At 41.9% G+C, this 23,785-nt stretch overlaps 1 protein-coding gene across 5 annotated transcripts in view; it reads left to right on the top strand.

The window, feature by feature from the left end:
- LOC117512923 (protein SON) overlaps window positions 1-23,785 on the top strand; it is a 451,527-nt gene that overhangs the window by 416,612 nt on the left and 11,130 nt on the right. For all 5 annotated transcript variants that reach the window (XM_034173153.1, XM_034173176.1, XM_034173169.1 and 2 more), the window contains one exon: window positions 14,338-14,439. In XM_034173153.1, coding sequence (XP_034029044.1) covers window positions 14,338-14,439 — 102 coding nt within the window. The remainder of the gene's footprint in view (window positions 1-14,337; window positions 14,440-23,785) is intronic.

The following is a 23,785-nucleotide window of genomic DNA, read 5'->3' on the forward strand; positions in this document are numbered from 1 at the left end:
CTAAAACAGAACGGAGGTGAGTGTTGTAACTCAGCTAAGTCTTCTTCTTCTGCTCTGTAAACAGCGGGTTTTAACCCAACTCGGTGCACTACTGCCACCAACTGGTGCGTGAGCAGCACTGCAAGCAACTGTGAAGCAGCAAGCATATTGTTAACAAAATAATTTAATAGTAAATAGATCTATGTACACAAACTACTTTAAATAAAATGAATTCATTTAAATTGTATCCTCTGATAATGTTGGTCAAACATGTTTTAAAGTAAAGCACTATAGTGTTTCAGACGTTCTGACCCAATTATTACAGTAGTTTTGTGAGACAGCATTTCTCTGAGCTGATAAACCTGCTCTGGCTTTACCTTTAACCATGAAGGAACCAAACACTTATGCTAGAAATTTGTTAACTTAATTGGCAATACTTGAATGTATAATGTGATTACAGGAAATTATACACAATGATCACTGATGCTTTTTTATTTATTTATTTTTTACCAGAATGAGTATGTTGCATTTTACATACAGAAATGATTGTATCCAGGTCTTACAATTATATTGTGTACAATGTACATGTTTTACCCTGGATAATTATAATATCATGCCTCACTGCAAACATGAATTAAGCAGCCTAAATAAAGGAATCAGAAAGCAAGAAATATGTTGTAACAATTATGTGGTAACAATTCCCACCAAACACTGTTCGACTGTGACATGAAGTCATCCTCAAATGAGGCCTGAGTGAAACACTAAACCCTGGACAAATGTTCATTCTGGAAATGTGAAATCGAGTTGATTTCTGCCACTGTAACATGTGTGACTGCTATATTCATCTCATGTTCAGCATGTTTGTTGAAAAACATGTTTGAACTGCAAGTTGTGAAGTGACCAGTAAAAAATATTTGTCTGTTATTTAAATGTCAATGCTTCCTGCTCATGCATGTTGAAAACATTATTTTGTAAATCAATTTTTAATAACTTTAATGTATTTTTCCTTATTTACAAAAATGCTAAAGATAGCCTTTTTTTAAATTTGGTAAAATGTATGTAACTCAGGTCTGTGGGACGTCTGGATAATAAGATGCCATTGCAATCTGTTTCCATAAAAAACATATTTTGGTAGCTGACAATCACAGTCTGTAGTGATGTAAATTATTTTGCAAAAATTAATATTCCAATTAACAGAGTGCATGTTTATGCAAGTTGCACCAAGACATGTTTCGGAGTTAGCTCTGTCAGTTTATTACAGTAATCTTGAAATTATACAGTATATTCAGTAGGCCTGAATAAATGATAAATCGACAAGTTCTTGGTTATGGTAGAGTGCTTAAATGATTTCCTATTGTTCATTCTAACTATGTTTGCACGCATAATTTAAATGGAGTCCAACATTAACTTTCTGTATGCCGTAAATGATATTTAATGTTTTCCTATAATGTGAAATTTTACATATATATATATATATATATATATATATACGAGGTCTCTTAGATAATAAACCGACCCTTTTATTTATTTTTTTTTAACTATATGGATTTGAATGACATGCGATTACACCAATCATGCTTGAACCCTCGTGCGCATGCGTGAGTTTTTTCACGCTTGTCGGTGACGTCATTTCCCTGTGGGCAGGCCTTGAGTGAGATGTGGTCCCGCCCTCTCGGCTGAATTCCTTTGTTTCACACGCTGCTCGAGACGGCGCGCGTTGCTTTATCAAAATTTTTTCTGGACCTGTGAGGAATATCCGAGTGGACACTATTCGAGAAATTAAGCTGGTTTTCTGTGAAAAGTTTAACGGCTGATGAGAGATTATGGGGTGTTTCTGTCGGTGTAAGGACTTCCCACGGAGCGGGACGTCCTGCAGCGCTTCCAGGCGCTGTCGTCGGCCTGTTTCGAGCTGAAAACATCCTAATTTAAGGCTTAATTCACCCAGGACATCGTGAGAGAACAGAGAAGATTCAGAAAAGGCCGGCATGAGGAATTTATGCGGACATTCCACTGTTTAAGGACATTTTTTTAATGAAAGACGTACGCGCAAATTCGCCGAGTCGTTTCCGTGACGACTCGGCAAATCTGTGTGCGCCGCGACAGGAAAAACACCTCCGTGTTGAAAACCATTTGTAGAATTCAGGCGGCTTTTAATGGCTTTCAACAAGTGAGTAACTGAGAAATTGTTTAACAGCTTGGGCATGTTCCAACTTGCCCGTTAAGATTTCCAACGGAGGTGTTTTTCCTGCCGCGACCCCCCGCGGTCGGGTCCAGCCCGACATGCGACTCTGCCCGCACGTTCTTTCATTACAAAATGACCGTTAACAATGGAATGTCCGAATAAACTCCTCATGCCGACTTCTTCTGAAAGTTCTCTGTTCTCTGACGACTTACTGCGTCAACAGAGCCTGAAATGTGGAAGTTTTCAACTTGAAACGGCGAGACGCTGCCGCCTCGAAGCGCAGATCGCCGTCAGGCGCCGTGGACCGTCCTTAAAGCGACACTACCAGACCAAAATCTCTCATCAGCCGTTAAAATTTTTACCGAAAACCAGCTGAATTTATTGAATGGTGTCCACTCAGTTGTGCCTTACAGTTTTGAAAAAATTTTTATCAAACAAAGCAACAGTCTCTGAGCCATTCCTAAACAATGAAAAAAATCGACGAGCGGGTGGACGACTCCTCACTCAAAGACTGCCCACAGGCGAATGACGTAACCGACAGGCATGAAAAAACTCTCGCATGCCCACGAGGGTTCAAGCATGTCTGATGTAATCACACGTGATTCAAATCCATATGGTTTTTGAAAAAAATAATAAGGTCGGATACTTTTCTAATAGACCTCGTATATATATATATATATATATATATATATATATATATATATATATATATATATATATATATATATATATATATATATATATACGAGGTCTGTCCATAAAGTATAGGTCCTTTTTATTTTTTTCAAAAACTATATGGATTTCATTCATATGTTTTAACGTCAGACATGCTTGAACCCTCGTGCGCATGCGTGAGTTTTTCCACGCCTGTCGGTGACGTCATTCGCCTGTGAGCACTCCTTGTGGGAGGAGTCGTCCAGCCCCTCGTCGGAATTCCTTTGTCTGAGAAGTTGCTGAGAGACTGGCGCTTTGTTTGATCAAAATTTTTTCTAAACCTGTGAGGCACATCGAAGTGGACACGGTTCGAAAAATTAAGCTGGTTTTCAGTGAAAATTTTAACGGCTGATGAGAGATTTTGAGGTGATACTGTCGCTTTAAGGACTTCCCACGGTGCGAGACGTCGCGCAGCGCTCTCAGGCGCCATCATCAGCTTGTTTCAAGCTGAAAACCTCCACATTTCAGGCTCTATTGATCCAGGATGTCGTGAGAGAACAGAGACGTTTCAGAAGAAGTCGGTTTCAGCATTTTATCCAGATATTCCACTGTTAAAGGAGATTTTTTTTAATGAAAGACGTGCGGACGGGTCCGCGCGTCGGGACGCAGCCGGCGCGGTGCGGCGGCACAGGAAAAACACCTCCGTGTTGATAACCATTTGTAAAATCCAGGCGGCTTTTGATGGCTTTCAGTGGAGTGAGTATATGAGAAATTGTTTAACAGCTGGACATGTTCCAACTTGTCCTTAAGGCTTCCAACAGAGGTGTTTTTCCTGTGGCAGAGCGTCGCGGCGGCTGCGAGCCGACGCTGCAATCCGGCTCTGCAATCCTCCCGCACGTCTTTCATTAAAAAAAAATCTCCTTTAACAGTGGAATATCCGGATAAAATGCTGAAACCGACTTCTTCTGAAACTTCTCTGTTCTCTCACGACGTCCTGGATCAATAGAGCCTGAAATGTGGAGGTTTTCAGCTTGAAACAGGCTGATGATGGCGCCTGAGAGCGCTGCACGACGTCTCGCACCGTGGGAAGTCCTTAAAGCGACAGTATCACCTCAAAATCTCTCATCAGCCGTTAAAATTTTCACTGAAAACCAGCTTAATTTTTCGAACCGTGTCCACTTGGCCGCGCTCCAAAGCCGCCATCGACAGGCTGAGCGACCATTTCATTTCTAAACAGCTGGTGATCCGTGACCATCGTGTGCAATTTCTCTGGTTATCACAAGAGCTGGACATCAACCATTTTCCGGCAGATTTCACTTTTAACAAGAGATTTTGTCATGGAAAGCCGAGCGGAGACTTCGTGCGTCACAATGGATTCGCTACTGGAACGAGACAAAACCATCTCCGTTTTGGTCTCACAGGACAGCTTTGAGATGGCGTTCAGACAGCTGTCGGTGGTTTTTCCATCGAGTCATTATCCGAGAAATTGTGGATGTGCCTGGACATGCCAGAACATGTCCTGTGAGGCTTCATCACGGTGTTGCTTTGCGCCATGCGGCACCGCCGCGACGCGCGAAGCCTCCGCTCCTCTTTCCATGACAAAAACTCCTGTAACAGTGGAATGTGCCGTTCATTTCCAAACTGGACGCTGTGTTTCATGATGTCATCTGGCTAGCACAGGAATTGTGAAAAGACGTGGACATCAGCACTTTTTTGGCACATTGAGACAGACGCGCGGCGGAATTCCGCGCATCGCAGCGGTGCCACATGGCGCAAAGCAACGCCGTGATGAAGCCTCACAGGACATGTTCTGGCACATCCACAATTTCTCGGATAATCACTCGATGGAAAAACCACCGACAGCTGTCTGAACGCCATCTCAAAGCTGTCCTGTGAGACCAAAACGGAGATGGTTTTGTCTCGTTCCAGTAGCGAATCCATTGTGACGCACGAAGTCTCCGCTCGGCTTTCCATGACAAAATCTCTTGTTAAAAGTGAAATCTGCCGGAAAATGGTTGATGTCCAGCTCTTGTGATAACCAGAGAAATTGCACACGATGGTCACGGATCCATACAGCCATCCGTTTAGAAATGAAATGGTCGCTCAGCCTGTTGATGGCAGCTTCGGAGCGCGGCGCACCACCAGTCACTCTGGGCCGTCCTTAAAGCGACAGTAACACTCCGTAATCTCTTTGAAGCCCATAAAATTTTCACCAAAAACCATCTGAATTTCTTGAATGGTGTCCACTTTGATGTCCCTCACAGTTTTTGAAAAAATTTTGATTAAGCAAAGCGGCAGTCTCTGAGCCATTCCTAAACAATGACAAAAACAACGAGAGGGGTGGACCACTCCTCACTCAAAGCCTGCTCACAGGTGAATGACGCAACCGACAGGCATGAAAAAACTCACGCATGTGCACAAAGGTTCAAGCTTGGCTGACGCAATCACACGTGATTCAAATCCATATGGTTTTTGAAAAAAATAATAAGGTCGGATACTTTTCTAATAGACCTCGTAATTTGAAAAGTTCAACACATTTAAGCTGCACAAATGGGTGGAACTTGGACAAATTATGGTGAGAAAATGGTGCGCATGCGTAGTGTCAGTGTTCCATTGTATTATATATATTGCCTTATAATACAACCCCAATTCCAATGAAGTTGGGAATTGTTGGGAAAGTGTAAAATCTAAATAAAAACAGAAAACAATGATTTGCAAATCCTCTTCAACCTATATTCAATTGAATACGCCACAAAGACAAGATATTTAATGTTCAAACTGATAAACTTTTTTGTTTTTGTGCAAATATTTAAAATTAAATGGATGGAACTTTGAGCTGGTAAAAATCTGGATGGTCTTTTTCCTCTTTTGTCCAGAGGACATGACATCCATGATTTCCAAAAACAATTTGAAATGTGGACTCATCAGACCACAGCACACTTTTCCACTTTGCGTCTGTCCATTTCAAATGAGCTCGGGCCCAGAGAAGGTGGCGGTGTTTCTGGATGTTGTTGATGTATGGCTTTCGCTTTGCATGGTAGAGTTTTAACTTGCACTTATAGATGTAGCGACGACCTGTGTTAACTGACAATGGTTTACATTGAATTACATTACATATGTACAGTGAGGAAAATAAGTATTTGTACACCCTGCAATTTTGCAAGTTCTCCCACTTAGAAATCATGGAGGGGTCTGAAATTTTCATCTTAGGTGCATGTCCACCGTGAGAGACATAATCTAAAAAAAAAAAATCTGGAGATCACAATGTATGTTTTTTTTTAATAATTTATTTGTATGTTACTGCTGCAAATAAGTATTTGAACACCTGTGAAAATCAATGTTAATATTTGGTACAGTAGCCTTTGTTTGCAATTACAGAGGTCAAACATTTCCTGTAGTTTTTCACCAGGTTTGCACACACTGCAGCAGGGATTTTGGTCCACTCCTCCATACAGATCTTCTCCAAATCTTTCAGGTTTGGAGTTTCAGCTCCCTCCAAAGATTTTCTATTGGGTTCAGGTCTGGAGACTGGCCAGGCCACTCCAGGACCTTGAAATGCTTCTTACGGAGCCCCTCCTTAGTTGCCCTGGCTGTGTGTTTGGGGTCATTGTCATGCTGGAAGACCTAGCCATGACCCATCTTCAATGCTCTTACTGAGGGAAGGAGGTTGTTTGCCAAAATCTCACAATACATGACCCCATCCATCCTCCCTTCAATACGGTGCAGTTGTCCTGTCCCCTTTACAGAAGAGCACCCCCAGAGTATGATGTTTCCACCCCCATGCTTCACGGTTGGGATGGTTTTCTTGGAGTTGTTCTCGTCCTCTAAACATGGTAAGTGGAGTTGATTCCAAAAAGCTCTATTCTGGTCTCATCTGACCACATGACCTTCTCCCATGCCTCCTCTGGATCATCCAGATGGTCACTGGTGAACTTCAAACGGGCCTGGACATGTGCTGGCTTGAGCAGGGGGACCTTGCTGCCCTGCAGGATTTTAAACCATGACAGCATCATGTGTTACCAATGTAATCTTTGTGACTGTGGTCCCAGCTCTCTTCAGGTCATTGACCAGGTCCTCCTGTGTAGTTCTGAGCTTTCTCAGAATCATCCTTACCCCACAAAGTGAGATCTTGCATGGAATCCCAGACCGAGGGAGACTGATAGTCATCTTGTGTTTCTTCCACTTTCTAATAAATAATCATAACAGTTATTGTCCTCTACCAAGCTGCTTGCCTGTTATCCTGTAGTCCATCCTAGCCTTGTGCAGGTCTACAGTTTTGTCCCTGGTGTCCTTAGACAGCTCTTTGGTCTTGGCTATGGTGGACAGGTTGGAGTGTAATTGATTGAGTGTGTGAACAGGTGTCTTTTATACAGGTAACAAGTTCAAACAGGTGCAGTTAATACAGGTAAAGCGTGCAGAATAAGAGGGCTTCTTAAAGAAAAATTAACAGGTCTGTGTGAGCCAGAATTCTTGCTGGTTGGTAGGGGATCAAATACTTATTTGCAGCAGTAACATACAAATAATTCATTAAAAAAATCATACATTGTGATTTCCGGATTTTCTTTTTTTTTTTTTTAGATTAAGTAAGTAAGTAAGCTTTATTTATATAGCACTTTTCACAGACCAAGGTCACAAAGTGCTTCACACGATATAAATAGACAATAAAAACAACACATACAAATATAGAACAATAAAATAAATTGACACTAAAATGGCAGTTTAAAAAAATGTGTCTTTAGTTGCTGTCTAAAAACATCCACAGAATCCAGTGAGCGAAGAAAACAGGGAAGCTCATTCCAGAGGCGAGGTGCCACAGCTTTAAAAGATCTGTTCGGGGAACCATCAGCAGGTTCTGATTGGAAGACCTCAAACTCCTGCTGGAAACATAAGGCTGGATCAGGTCCTTAATGTATTCCGGTGCCTGCCCATGTAGAGCTCTAAAGGTCAGCACAAGGATTTTGTAATTTATCCTGTAAAAAACAGGGAGCCAATGTAAAGACTTGAGGACAGGAGTAATAAGCATTCTCCTGTGGGCGCGGGTAAGAAGTCCTGCAGCAGAATTTTGCACTACCTGCAGGCGGGCCAGCTCTTTCTTATTGAGGCATGTAAAGAGACTGTTACAATAATCAAGTCGTGAAGAAACAAATGCATGCACAGTCATCTCTAGCTCATTAAAAGCCACCATTTTGCGTAATTTGGAAATGTTTCGAATTTGGAAAAAACAGTTCTTAACGAGCTGCCTAGTGTAATGTTCCAAAGACATCCTTCCATCCAAAATGACACCCAGGTTACGCAGGCTGCCTTTAACAGAGCTGCTCAGATTACCAAGGTGATTCTTAATGACAGACATAGCACTGTCTGGAGCTACAATCAATGTCTCAGTCTTATTAGAATTCAACTGCAGGCTGTTTTCAGTAAGCCATTCTGTAATTTTAGTGAGACAACTAATGAGAGAACAAATTTTCTGTGCTTCAGTTGTCTTAAAAGAACAGTACAGCTGCAAGTCATCGGCATTATGTCTCTCACAGTGGACATGCACCTAAGATGAAAATTTCAGACCCCTCCATGATTTCTAAGTGGGAGAACTTGCAAAATCACAGGGTGTTCAAATACTTATTTTCCTCACTGTAATTCATGAACTGTAACAAATACAGTGGTGGTTATCCAGTTGTCCACTTTATTGCATATGATACAGGTTGCTGATAAAATAGTTGACTTCTGAACCAGGATGGTCCTGCCACTTTTTAAGAAGTGTTTTTTTTTTTTTTTTTGGCTGGTGGTTCATTGAGTGGAGAGCATCTTGATCTTTGGCTCGCTTTTCAGCCTGAGGAGTAAGGAGGATCACATTTAATTAGTAGGTACAAATGTATTTAATTAAAAACATACTAAATGTACATATATGTATGTTCTCTGCTCTGTACAGTGACCACAAACATCCATGTAAATGTAAAGGAGTAAACAAGGCCTTTCAAATACTCTGTCAACAATGAGCCCTAAAATATTACAAAATATTCTCCTAATGTACCTTGGCAAACAAAATTATGTCGGTGAATTAATGATAACACATCGGATGAAATCCAAAGCCAGGGTGTTCCTAGGCATCATCATGAAAATCAAGAAAGGATGTCTCTCCATTTCGCCAGGATTTACAGCAATCGACAGCCCACCTCGCTGCTGTCATTGGGGCTGATTTCTCATTATTTACAGATTCAAGAAGGAAAAGGCATTTAATTTCTGCTTCTTACACCAGCACTCGCCATATTGTTTACACGCTGCTAGGATGTGAAAGCTGAGCAGTGATTGGTCCAGGTGTATCACATGGGTTTCCTCTTCTCAGTGAAAATATTTTTTTTCCTCACAGTTATATCTCGGTGTTGTGCACACTTTTTGAGTTGAACTCTGTGAAATCTGCTTTTGTATATTTTTAGCAAAATTACTGCATAAAACTCTTTTAGACCAATTTTACTGGAACGGAATGTAAAGAATGATTTTTCATTCAATCAACTATGAGGTACAAGGGAGGAGAGGGGTGGTGACATATCAGGCCATGCCCCACTCCAGTCAGGAACGGCTTTGCTCACCGGGCCTGCCCTCGGGTAAGGGGGCCCAGCTACAAGGGGCCAACTGAAAATCCACAGTGCTTCGGCATCGCTTTGTCTCGGCAGCATTCTGACTTAGGGGCGTCCAGTCATAATCCCACAGATGGTAGGTTCGCACCGTTGGATATTCCTGAGAAGGGATTCCCACACTGCATACTCCCGCAGCACCTCCCACAGTATCCCACAGGGTAACCGATCATCACCTTCTCCAAGTCCACAACTCACATGTAGACTGGATGGGCATACTCCCAAATCCCCTCCAAGATCTTTGTGAGAGTGAATAGCTGGTTAGTTGTTCCATGGCCAGGACAGAACCCACATTTTTCCTCTTCAATCTGAGGTTCGACCCTCCTTTCCAACATCCTGGAGCAGACTTTACCAGGATGACTGAGTAGTGTGATGCTCCTGTAATTAGCACACACTCTCTGGTCCCCTTTTTTAAATATAGGGACGGCCTTCCCAGTATGCCACTCCTTAGGCACTGTCCCAGACCTCAACACAATGTTGCAGAGACGTCTCATCCAAGACAATCCCTCCACACCGAGAGCCTTCAGCATTTCTGGATGGATCTCATCAACCCCTGGGGCTTTGCCACTGCAGAGTTGTTTGACTACCTCAGTGACTTGTACAGGGAAATTGATGATGATCCCCCATCAGCTTCCAGCTCTGCCCCTACTATAGAGGGCGCTCATGTCTGATGCAGGAGTTCCTCAAAGTGCCCAGTGCCCGATTACCTCCTCAGTTGAGGTCAACACAGTCCCATCTTTACTGTTGACAGTTTGGATAATTCCCCGTTTTCCTGTCCTTAGGTGCCTCATGGTCTGCCAGAAGCACCTTGGTGCTGACCAAAAGTCCTTCTCCATGGTTACTCCAAACTCCTTTCACACCCGCTGCTTTGCCTCCCTCATAGCAGAGGCAACCGCAGTTCTGGCCTGTCAGTACCTTGCAACTACCTGGAAGGACTCCGTCTTCAGTTCTTCAGTGCTCTAAGGGTTGGTAAGGTTAGACCTTACTTGTGTTGAGGCAGAATTAAAGTCCCAAAGTCATAGTTTTTATTTTGCCGGCAAAAGGAAGCAGCACACAGATCACGTTACAAACATCACCACGACTGCTTTGAAGAATTTACACATTTTATGCACTTCAGGGGTCAGGGACTCCACCCAAAATGAGTGGCCTTTCTAAACTTAGCACTTTTTTACACCAATGAAAACAGTTATTAATGACATCATTTTACAAATGCAAATGAGTTCATTTCTTGGAAATCCCCCTCCCCTGCGAGTTCGCTCTCAGTCAACATGCAAGTGATAGCATGGAAATTTACCAGGTCAGGGCCTTTGTCTCTGATTCACCAGGCCATGAGCAATGAAAATTTACTCCTCTGGTGAATCCCACATTTTTAATCCAACATTCATTTTCTTTACAGGATTAAGTGTTTTCACTCAAACTGTACTTTTAACTCCAAATTCTGGTCTTATAGTTTTCTTTGAAAGAAAATATACATTTTGCACAAAACATTTTTTTATTTTCTGTTAAACATCTGTTCAGTGTCATCAGAAATACACAATGACCCCCTTTCCTGGCATCACATACGATCATAGGTTTTCCATTAAGCAAATCATATTTCTTTAACAAAAGATGATAGTGATGATGAAAAAGTCACACTCATTCACGCACCAGTGTTGCAGCGTCCCATTGACCATGAGTGGCTCAAAACCTATACCTACCCATGTCAGCACTGACAGGGATCCATACTCCGTACTGGATCCGTATAATGTTCCAGTAACCTGTGGACTGCTTGGTTCAGATTTTAATTTTGTTGCAATTTGTGCTTGAAAAGAAAACAGGCAACGTGACCACACCAATAACATTTCATTTTGCGTAAGAATTTGATAATACTGGAAGACAAAAATCCATATTTAAAAAACTGTATCTTGGAGGACAAAAAAGGGCAAAAAAAAAAAAAATATATATATATATAGGATGAGAAATCATACATAATGAGCCCAAAGGAATATTTTTAGAACGAGCATACAAAACAAAACTTTTTGATAAAGAGCCAAAATAAAATACAGCAAACCAAAAGGAAATAGAGATACATGTGTGTTCACTGACTCACACTTCTTTTTTTAACAGTAACTTATACTACTTTTCAGGAAATCAGATTACTTCTTCTCAGACAGCCATACTTGATGCAGTGCAGCATGAGGCAGGTAACAGTCCAGTTTGCAACAGGAGCAGTTCGTGGAAAGTCACAGTTCGTAGCACAGGGCAAGTGACAAAGGGCACAAAGCAAGGGGCAAAGTGCTGTGATTGGCCATGAAATCCAATGTGTAAAATTGAAATAAAAACAGAATTCAATGATTTGCAAATCCTCTTCAAACTATATTCAGTTAAATACACCACAAAGACAAGATATTTAATGTTCAAACTGATAGACTTTATTGTTTTGTGCAAATATTTGCTCATTTTGAAATGGATGCCTGCAACACATTTCAAAAAAGCTGGGACAGTGGTATGTTTACCACGGTGTTACATCACCTTTCCTTCTAACAACACTCAATAAGTGTTTGGGATATGTTTGTATATGTTTGTAAAAGTGTTTGTATATGATGTGCATATGAACCTGAATGACATGTAACTGCTATTATTAAGCTAAATTAGTAGGAATGAGTGAGTACACCACTATCTGTATCTGTTCAACCATCTAAATTATCTGCAGGGCCTAAACCGGACATGGGTGTGGTTTAACCCGAAATGGCTGGGACTTAAATCAGTACATAGTTTTAAGTCTGAAATTGATATGGATTGATCAGAAGTTGCTATATTTGTTGTTTATTTGAAAACTATTTCCAGAACAGCCTCAAAATTGAGGTTCAAATCAATGTTTTTGATCACAATTGTAAAGGAACTATTTACAGAACAAGTTTTTTTTTTTTAACTCAGACTATGAATATTCTTAAGTGTATGAATGAATAACAGAACAGCCTCAGAATTGACATTCAATGTAGTAGGAAATTATGAACTACTAAGTATGCATGAACAAGAGTTGTCACACTCAGCACAACTTTCTTTTTTTATTTTATGATCAAACTGTGATTATTTATTTATTTTTACTACCTAACATTCTTGGCATTTTTTCCACACAAAGTTAAACAGTATTGATTAAGTGGTGCCTGTGTCTGTGTGTGCATGTGTGTGTGAGGTTGTTCAACTGACCAATTTATTTTTATGAAATGCAGTGAGAAAGTGTCAGATACTGCATGCAGCCATATACAATAAAAATATTAATGGGCTACTTTGTGTGTTCAGCTATATGTGTGTATTTGTGTAAGTGGTCTGTAAGACTGTTTATTTTTTAATGATTGTGTGAACTTGGTGATTCATGCAAACATCCAGTGATGGCAAACAGGGAAATAATATGTCAGCCTTGTTCACTGTATTCTTCTCAAAAGCACCACGTTCAGTAGGAGCAAAGTTTTCCATCTGACGTTATATCACCAGCCAAACTAAGAGCAAACAAATGATTAATAAATAAATAAATAACTCAACCAGAGTGGAGGCAGTGACCGATGCGACACGAGCCATTTTCAACTCTGTCTTGTCAAAAGCACCGTGTTATGATACAAAACAAGTTCACCAAGTAACTTTAGAATCACACAAACCGAAAAAGAGGCGAGCTGAAGAAAAACGTAAGGAGTACTGAGAGAACAACGTGAGGTAGAATCAAGCCAAGCACAGCGAAAGAGATCCATGCAGAGAGATGTGTCTGTGTAGGGTGGGGCGGGCACTATGTGTGACTGGCCAATCACAGAGTGTGAAGATAGTTAGCCAATGAGAATTTTCCTTTAGCACAAGCACAGATATTGACAAGTTTTCCTCAGATGCTTGTGCTTGTCAAAACTGCTTTATCCATACCGGATGCTTAGTCTGAAATGAGTATCCAGCTCAACCCTATTAATTAGATATCCACAACCCGCGGTAACAATGGTCCCAAACAAATAGTTATAACTCTACATGCTGTAGCTTCATCCGCTAAACTGTTGTCTTTCACTATAAGAGTGACGCACATAATAATTGCATGTGCTTTCGTGAAAGTATAATTTCTAACAAAGCTGAGATGGCGTACCCAAGAATTACCAGTGTGCCATCTGCTCTGCTGAGTCCCAAATGGTGCCAAATATATGGCAGACTGCATAAGCACATTAAGAATCAGTGTAACACTTAAAAACCTTTTTGTCAAGCAATACACTTCGATTAATTACACTTTAATTTCTGCACGTTGTGCTGAGCTGGGCTGAGGCGGTTTAAAAAGTAAAAAAAAAAATGCGACCAGGAAAGTTGTTTAGTTGAATTTAGTGTTTGACCTTGCTGTGGCCTTGACCTTTGACCTTGAGCTTGATCCTTTTGTGTGCTGAAAGGTACCTTGCTAGGGCTGCTGTATGATCATCCCAGGTAATGGCTTATGGGCAAGGCCATTCACTGTGTCCATGCCAAATTTGGAGGTAAAATTTAAAAAATTGCGACTAGGAACAAAAACAATCATGGTTCAGTAAGTTTTTACCATACATTGGAAACTAAAACATGCAGTTCTGCCCATCAGCCCATTTGGCTGTGTTTTTCAGTTTATGTATTATTTTGGTGGGTTTTCACTTGTCATTGTTTTCTGTTCTCTTGTGTGGGTGTGTCTCCCCATGTCCTTCATGTGCACCTGTGTGTGTGTGTTGACTCATTTCCCTCCTCTGGTGTGTGGATGTGAGTGTGTGTCTTCCGTTTGACCCCCTGCGTGTGTGTGTCGTTGTGTTTTTTAATTCATTCTTTGTGCTATTTTGCCTCTGTTATTTGGTCTTGTCCACATGCTTTTAGTTAGTGTATCATTCTCACAAAATTTGTTTATCTATAATCAATTGGTCCTTTTCTTTCAAGGTCACAGTGAATGGTGTGGACTACCAACCACAAGCAGCTAGTCCCAGTAAGAAACATGCAAAGGCCATGGCTGCTACTGTTGCGCTGCAGGCCCTGGGAGAGGTAAGCAAATACATGCACACTTTTTTTTATTGTGTTGTTTTTTTTTAGTTATGGAGGTGGAGAAATCTATAGGCAGATGTACGTATAAGGCTGCAAGAGTTACAGACAATAACATCAGGACAAATACATAGACAGGAGTTGTATGTAAAAGTTTGGGCACCCCTGATAATTTTCATGATTTCCTTTTTAAATCATTGGTTGTTTGGATCAGCAATTTCAGTTAAATATATCATATAGCAGACAAACACAGTGATATCTGAGAAGTGAAATGAAGTTTATAGGATTTACAGAAAGTGTGCCATAATTCTTTAAACAAAATTAGGCAGGTGCATAAATTTGGGCACCCCAACAGAAAAAATACATCAATATTTAGTAGATCCTCCTTTTGCAGAAATAACAGCCTCTAAATGCTTCCTATAGCTTCCAGTGAGAGTCTGGATTGTTGTTGAAGGTATTTTGGACCATTCTTCTTTACAAAACATGTCAGGTTTGTTGGTTTCTGAGCATGGACAGCCTGCTTAAAGTCACACCACAGATTTTCAATAATATTCAGGTCTGGGGACTGAGATGGCCATTCCAGAACGTTGTACTTGTTCCTCTGCATGAATGACTTAGTAGATTTAGGATCGTTGTCTTGATGAAAGATCCAGCCTCGGCGCAACTTCAGCTTTGTCACCGATTCATGAACATTGTTCTCAAGAATCTGCTGATATTGACTGGAATCCATGTGACCCTCAACTTTAATAAGATTCCCAGTACCTGCACTGGCCACACAGCCACACAGCATGAGGGAACCACCTCCAAATTTTACTGTAGGTAGCAAGCGTTTTTCTTGGAATGCTGTGTTATTTTTATTTTTATTCTTATTGCCAGTCCAGGCCGGTTGGCCATCAATGATCCAGGTAGGAAGTGGAGGAGGAGCCGGAGGGCGCAGAGGGCTTCAGCAGACAGGCTTGAAATGGGACACATGGAAGACTGGCTGGATGTGGAGGGACTGGGGCAGGCTCAGATGTACAGCTGATGGATTCACCACCAGTCCACCATGTGAGGTCCAATTTAGCGGGGTGCCAGGTTAGAGGATTGTGACTATAGCGGGATGTCCCGGGAGGAGGCCCACACTTCCTGCCTAGGCTAGTAGTCAGGGGCCGGGGGCCGGTGTCTTCCACACCCAAAGACACCATTTGAGATGATGTTATACTGACAGAACAGCAGTGTCTGATTCTTGGGCCAGGAACAACAGGGGCTGGTATCCCAAGAATGCCTTAAATGGTGAGAGTCCTGTTGCAGTGGAGATCTGGGAGTTCTGTGCATACTCAATCCATGGAAGGTGGATGCTCCAGTCAGTCGGGTGAGAAGATGAGGTGCACCTCAGGGTGGATTCTAGGTCCTGATTAGCCCGTTCTGCCTGACTGTTGCTCTGTGGGTGGTATCCTGAGTTCAGGTTGACCTTAGCAGAAGCACCTCCAAACCTGTGAAGTCAATTGGGGACCTTGGCCAGAGACAGTATCTTCTGGGATGCCATGCAACTGCACCACATGGTGGAGCAAGAGGCCTGCTGTCTCCTTATCTTCTGCAGACCCACAAAGTGTGCTACCTTGGAAAACCAATCCACAACCATGAGGCCCTACTGTGTTACCCTGGGATGAAGGCAATCCCGTAATGAAGTCCAGGCAGGCATGGATCCAGGGTTGACCAGGAGTTGGCAGTGGATGGAGATGTCCAGCAGAAGGCCAATGGAGAGTCTTGCCCCTGGCGTAGGTGTTGCGTGCTTGAGCAAAGGCATGCATGTCTGCCTGGATGGTGGGCCACAGAAGCGGCAGCAAACAAGGTCTTGAGTCTGAGAAATACCTGATTGACAGGCAAGTTTGGAAACATGACAGTATTTCAGGACTTCCAATCTGGCTCCTGCTGGTACGAAAAGCCATCTGGGGCTTCCTCCTCTGGGGTCAGGTTGATGGTCCAAAGCCTCCCGGGTGACTCTCCCAACATCCCAGGTGAGGGCCCCCAGGATCATGGATTGGGGCAGAATGGGGTCAAAGTAGTAGGTGGATCCAATGAGTCGAATAGACGGGACAGAGCATCTGGCTTCCTGTTCTTGTTTCCAGGTCTATAGGTTAGTTGGAAATTGAAACGTGTAAAAAACAGGGACTACCTGGCCTGCCAGTGGTTGAGATGTTTGGCTGTCTGGATGTACTCAAGGTTTTTGTGATCTGTCCAAATTATGAACGGAACTGTGGCCCCCTCCAACCAGTGCATCCACTCTGCCAGAGCCTCCTTGACCACCAGGAGTTCCTGATTCCCAACATCATAGTTTCCCTCTGTGGGGGTCAGACGCTGGGAGCAATAGGTGCACGGATGTAGTCTGTCATCATCAACCACTCTTTGTGACAGGACCGCCCCTATGCCATAGTCGAAGGCATTAACTTCAACCACAAACTGGCAGTCCGGGTCCAGCTGGGTAAAGACTGAGGCTGTGGAAAACTGGTGTTTGAGGCAGAGAAATGCCTTGTCGGCCTGAGCTGACCACTGGAAAGGAACCTGAGATGTGAGGGCAGTGATGATAAGTGTTCCTAAGATCGAGCTTGGAAAAAAAATTGAGGACCCCTGCAGGAAAGTGAATGCTGAATTAAGCAGGGGGAGTGGGTACCGAATGCAGACCGTAATAGCATCCAGTCCTTGAAAATCAATGCAGGGGTGCAGGGTGCCCTCTTTCTTCCCGACGAAGAAGAAGCCTGCTCCAACGGGGAGAATGAATACCATATCAGCCCAGCTGACAGGGAGTCCCGGATATAGATATCCATTGATTCCCTTTCCTGGTGCGAAAGGTTGTAGAGTCATCTGAAAGGCTACTTCGCGCCCAGAAGTAAATCAATGGCACAATCATAAGGATGGTGAGGAGGGAGTGACAGAGCGCGATCCTTACTGAATACCTCAGCAAGATCGTGGTACTCTGCAGTGGTGGTGGGCACAGTTCCGCTAACCACTAATTAGCAAAGCTGACTTTTTTGTTAACAGATTAGCTTTTCAGCTAATTTTGAAAATATTCAGCAGACCACTTAGTTTCCACTAACTTTCAGCCCGCTAACAATTTTTTGCTGGCATAGTGAGTAAAACTTAACAGTCAAAATCATACATCTTAGCCTGTATCTGTTGCGTGTTTTGCAATAGTCAGACTGCTGTGAGCTCAGTCCTCCCCCAGCAGAAGAGAGCAGGCCAGCTGCTGGTTGCTGTTGCCACAAAAAAGTGTCATTTACTTTCCATATGCAATGAGACAGACAGTGCGCTTTTCAGGAGACATGAAAATCAATGTCCTTTTCACTCATGGTTTTACTTATAAACAACTAATTCTGGACAGTTTATCGACAGTAATGGTAACTCTGACATTTGTACAAAGTGAAAATATTGCACATATCTTTTAAAGTAATGCACTAATTCTGAAGGTTTGAGCTTTAACAGACACATGCGCCTAAAAGAATTATGGGGAATTCAAATGAGCCTCTTTCTCGCACTCACACACACACACACACACACACACACACACACACACCATCAAAATGCATAGAACACTGGACCTACTGGATGGGAATGTGATTAGCACCCAACGTTGGTCATGAATTACACTTCACAAACAGAATTTTCAGTTTTGCAAATACCTTTTTTACAAATAAAAAAGATGTGTAATGTTATTTTATTTATTTATTAGAGTCTCCACACGGGAGCACCAAAATAATGTAACCAAATTATTAAATAAAACATCACCTGCGGGCAACATAAAGAATGTAATGTAATTTTTAGTGGAATTTACAAATATTCAGGATCGGCTCACACTGGTGGACCATAAAGATTGTAGAGAATAAGCAGTTAAACTCCCAAATTGAATTAGATTGGATTAGGCCCCATCTGATGAGTCGCCAAATGAATTAACAATTTAAGGTTTAATACTTATTATTATTCAGAGCACCACCTTTTTATACCATAGGTACTTTAATTTAAACATTAATTAATCAGTCTCAATTTGAATTAATCAGTCTCAATTTAATTAAATCAGTCTCTGATCTGAAAGTCATGAATTCACAATACGATTGACTGCAGGTTTCCTTCTGAACACAAAATGAACCACAGCAGAAATATTTACAATTTATTTACAAGTATATAGAAATGAACAGTTTACTGGCATTTTTGTGGACAGTGATTAAATAAGTTCATTCATGGAAACAGTTTTCTTACTAACTCATGAGACATTGAAAGAGAGAGAGATAAAGCTTAAAGATTTTAAGTGAATGAATCTGATTAGAATTTAGAGATGAAATTTGAAGCAGATTATTAAGAAAAATATTAAACATATGAATATGTTTAAAAAAGGAAGAACAATAATAAGGAAGAGCCACTTTGTATCCATTAACAACAAACCCTTTTTCTGGAACCTTTAACTGGGTCACTTAGCTGGTCCGTTGACAAGGTGGTTCGGACGGCCCATCCATCCGTGATTGATGTAGGCTCTGCAGCGTGAGCTCACGTGGGTCAGGGGTTAACTCAGTGGTCTCCCCAAGTGATCCAAAAAGGCTTGGGTTGGCTGGCTTTACTGACAGGATGGCTGCTTGCAGTCAGGTTTGAAATCAGCTCCATCGTCAGCTGCCTGAACCCAAAGGCGAAAGGTGTTTGGTATATTTTGGTATAATACTGTTCTAAGACACTCAAATGGATACACATTATTAATCGTCACTTAAACACATCCTTTGGATAACGGAATATTTCACCATCAACATATTGATAAAACAGAAAGATCACATTTAAACCCACGTCAGTTACAGGAACACATGTCAATAAAATGGAATGATTATATGCAAAGCATTTTGTTTGATTGATCAATACAAACACCATTAGACATTTTTTAGATATGAATAAAAGAAATACTGATGCAATTCTTTTATTTTAAAAGAATGTATTTCTTCACTTAAACCTAAATATAATAGCTGCTTGTCAAGACAAAGTTTTATGACCCTGTGTTGTGGAAGGGATATCGTCTTGCAGTCTTGAGATGGTCTGGCCTTGGCGTGGGGTCATAAAATTTGGGTTCTCCTGGTCTGGAGAAACTCAGATTCTGATGTGAAGCCATTATAATGTCATGTAATTCATGATGACCACAAATTCACTGATAAAAAGGCAAGGGCCTCCCTTTGAAGAACTTTGAATTACAGTTTTGTTTTGCTATGAATCCCAGTGTTGGCCCATGGGGATGTCTCCAAGCTTATCTGAAGATCTCCAGATGACTTAGGAATTTCTCAACTGAGACGAAAAACACTTTTGTCTTTTGTCTGCAGTTCAAAACTCAGGTTTTTGTTGAGACAGCATTAATGTATTTATTTAATTAGGGCGAATCAAGGCCATGCGCTACAGATGACATATTTACAAATACACATTTATTTGTAAAAACCAACACACACTGTAGTAATCTGTGTTGGTTTGTACAAATAAATAAACCAACCAATCTGTGAAGGAGACTAATTTACCTGTCATTCCTTGCCTTAGCATGTGAGCGAAAACGTCCGGAGGGTTACAGAGATGGAAAATGAACTGAGGAGAAAACTCTCACATAGGCCTGACCCTCCTCTCAACACCTGAGGCTTTGGCAGTGAATGTGCACAAAACTCCCACATGGTGTAATGCTATACTAATGGGAAAACAAAGCTAAATACTGCTAAAATACGGTCTGTAAACACCCAGGTCCTCACACAGTTGGCCTGGTGTGGGTGTCTAGGGCTCATCTTCACTGTAGAGGATAACAGGGACGACCAGGACTCCTAGCCCCATTCCTTGGCCAGACATAATCTGTATCTATTGCTTAGCTAAATTATGTATTATATTTCATAATGTAGGATGAGAAGACAAACTGTCAAATAATGCTAGTGATAAAACATAATAATAATAATAATAATAATAAAAGTGCATGCTGGGCATCTTGACTGGAAAATGGCTGGAAAGAAAACAAAAACAATTACAATCTCTCCTCCTCATCATCAGAACTCATCAACATGTCTTGAGAGACCACAAAGTGTTGCAGCCAAGCCAAGTGGAGCATTTGTAGCTGAGATGCAAGCATCGTTTTAATGTACCTGACACACAGCGCATGCACACAGAATGGCGGCAGCCACAGCTATGGATACCATCAATGACAGGGAGAAATTCTTCTACTTCCCAAACCAGTTTTCTAACCATTTTGACAAGGAGTTGTCTACTCTGGCATTATCCTGCATAAGGTCAGAGTGGGCTTTCATTTGAGGCAAAACTTCGTCTAACCGTCAGTCCAGGCCACGATTATTAGGGATAAAGGTGCAACATTCATCTCCAAACATTTTGCTTAGACCTCCTGATTCAGCCAACAACATATCCACAGCTATAGCCAGTTGTTTAGTCATTTTTGTATTGGTGTGCACTTCTTCTTGAAGCAACAACACAGCTTTGCAAGTGAGATTTGCCTGATACATCTGATTGTAATGCATGTAATTGATCCAAACTACATTTTTGTTTATAATACACCACCAGTAAATAGAAGATTCAAATCCTGCTGCAATTTGGTCTCTGGCCTTTTATATATCTGGCACCCCCTAGGGATACCTATGGAATCGAATCAGATACTTGTTCCGATTTCATCAACTGCCTCCCTGGTCGACCCTGTGTCCCTACTGGTCCTGTGATGGACTCATAGGGACAGGGTGCTGGGTGTTAGTACCAGGTATTTCAGTGTATGAAAAAGGCTGTACCAAAACAACACGTGCACAAATACTTTTCCATCCTTTGGGTAAGGAAGCATGTAATTTATCACATCTGCACGCCCACCAAATGTGTGCCAGGGCTATAGTCTGACCAACTGCCATGGCCAATTGGACCCATGCCCCTTTATCTGAGTTATGGGGAGTGTTGTGGAGTAATACCTTAATCACCATTACTTCAATGCACGGGTAGGTAGCGACAGTGCCTCATGGAATACTTGGATGGCCTTGGAACCACTGTATGCCCATGACTCAGCCATGGTGGTGCACTCACCTGGTGAATTGCAGTGCCCTCGCAACACCTTCAATGTTGCAGCAACTGACGTAGGTCTCACCATCAACATGAGGAAAACAGAGGTGAGGTTCCAGCCCTCTCCAAAGTTGACCGTACCGGACCCTGTCATCCTCTTAAATGGCACAAGACTTGGAACGGTCCAGCACTTCACATACCTAGGTAGCACATTGTCAAGCAACAGCCTTGACAAAGAGGTCAAAAGAAGGATCAGCTCCACAGCCACAGTGTATGGCAAACTACAAAGCAAAGTGTGGAAGAGGCCAGAAATTCACATGTGAACCAAGTGTAGTGTGTACAGAGCTGTGGTTCTCTCCTGTCTGCTTTACTCAGTGGAGACTTACATCCTCTACTGCTGTCATATTCGACAACTCCAGTGAGCCCAGATGTAACAACTGAGGCACCTCATGAAAATACACTGGAAGGACAACATCCCTGATGTTGAAATACGGAGACATGTCAACATACCCAGCGTCGAAGCCGTCCTTGCCCAGTGCTAACTGTGCTGGGCTGGCCATGTGTTGCATATGGATGATCACCGCCTTCCGAAGGTTGTCTTCTATGGAAAATATGATGGACTGAAGAGAGGAGTAGGCAGACCCAAGCTGCGGTACAAAGACTGCCTGAAACACAACCTCAAGGCTGGAGACATCCAAGTCGAATCATGGGAAGCTCTCACCAAGGACAGGCCCAAGTGGTGGCGACCAGCAAGCAGAATGCCTACCCGATCCACTTTGTCCAGGTCTCCCTTGCAAAAGAGATCTCGATCTGAATGGAACTAACATGGTTAAATAAAGGTTAAATTAAAATGGAGCATGCTCCATTCATCATAAAAAAAATGATTGCCAGGCCAACTCAACATCAACAAAGAGATATTTGGTTCCACACAAAAATAGACAGATCATAAAAGAAAGCCTGCTCATAAAAATGTTTAAAATCTCTTTTAAATAAAATGCTTGGTTTAGTTTTGGGGAGTTTGGCATTGCCACCACTGCAACAACCCAAGTATCAGAATACTTGTGGGGAGCATTTGTCATTATGAAAGGAGTGATCATCTAGAGGGATGTTTAATATTTGGCTGAGTTGGACTGTCTTTTAACTGAATTACATTCAGTGAGTCACAGACAGATTTTAGGCTATCTGAGACTGAAGACAACCAATCAAGGTTTAGGTCTCTCACTAACACAAACTCATCATAGTTTAACCCTAAGATACAATTACAGTGAGGTGGATAAGTATTTGATCATTTGATCCACTGTTGCTTTTGCAAGTTTTCCCACCTACAAAGAATGGAGAGGTCTATAATTTTTATCGTAGGTAACTGTGAGAGACATAATCTAAAAAAAAATCAGAAAATCACATTGTATGATTTTTAAATAATTAATTAGCATTTTATTACATGAAATAAGTATATGATCCCCTACCAACCAGCAAGAATTCTGGCTCTCACAGACCTGTTGGTTTGTCTTTAAGAGGTCCTCCTATTCTGCACTCTTTACCTGTATTAATTGCACCTGTTTAACTGGTTACCTGTATAAAAGACACCTGTGCACAAACTCAGTCAGTCACACTCCAACCTGTTCACCATAGCCAAGACCAAAGAGCTGTCGAAGGACACCAGGGACAAACCTGTAGACCTGCACAAGGGTGTGATGGGCTACAGGACAACAGGCAAGCAGCTTGGTTAGAAGACAACAACTGTTGGAGTAATTATTAGAAAATGGAAGAAACACAAGATGTCAGTCTTCCTTGGACTGGGGCTCTATGCAAGATCTCACCTCGTGGAGTAAGGATGATTCTGAGAAAGTCCAGAACTACACAGGAGGACCTGGTCAGTGACCTGAAGAGAGCTGGGACCACAGTCACAAAGATTACATTAGTAACACACGACGTCGTCATGGTTTAAAATCCTGTAGGGCAGCAAGGTCCCCCTGCTCAAGCCAGCACATGTCCAGGCCCGTTTGAAGTTCACCAGTGACCATCTGGATGATCCAGAGGAGGCATGGGAGAAGGTCATGTGGTCAGATTAGACCAAAATAGATTATAAATCTACATTCTACATATGTAGGCAACTGAAGTTCAGTCAGTGTCAGCAGCCTAAGTTTCTATTTATAGAACTGTAATGCTGATATCATCTCAAAGTTGATCGGGGCAGCATACACAGCTTAGATGCTCTACAGAAGAAAGGTTGAATTTGAGGCTGAGAGTAGGCCAACATGGAGCCAGCTGATTGAAGGCCCTCATGTTCCCCTTCCTCAGAGGTGGGGTAACTTTATTGCCCTGG

The sequence above is a fragment of the Thalassophryne amazonica genome, chromosome 1 (genome assembly GCF_902500255.1).
Source record: "Thalassophryne amazonica chromosome 1, fThaAma1.1, whole genome shotgun sequence".
Lineage (NCBI taxonomy): Eukaryota > Metazoa > Chordata > Actinopteri > Batrachoidiformes > Batrachoididae > Thalassophryne > Thalassophryne amazonica.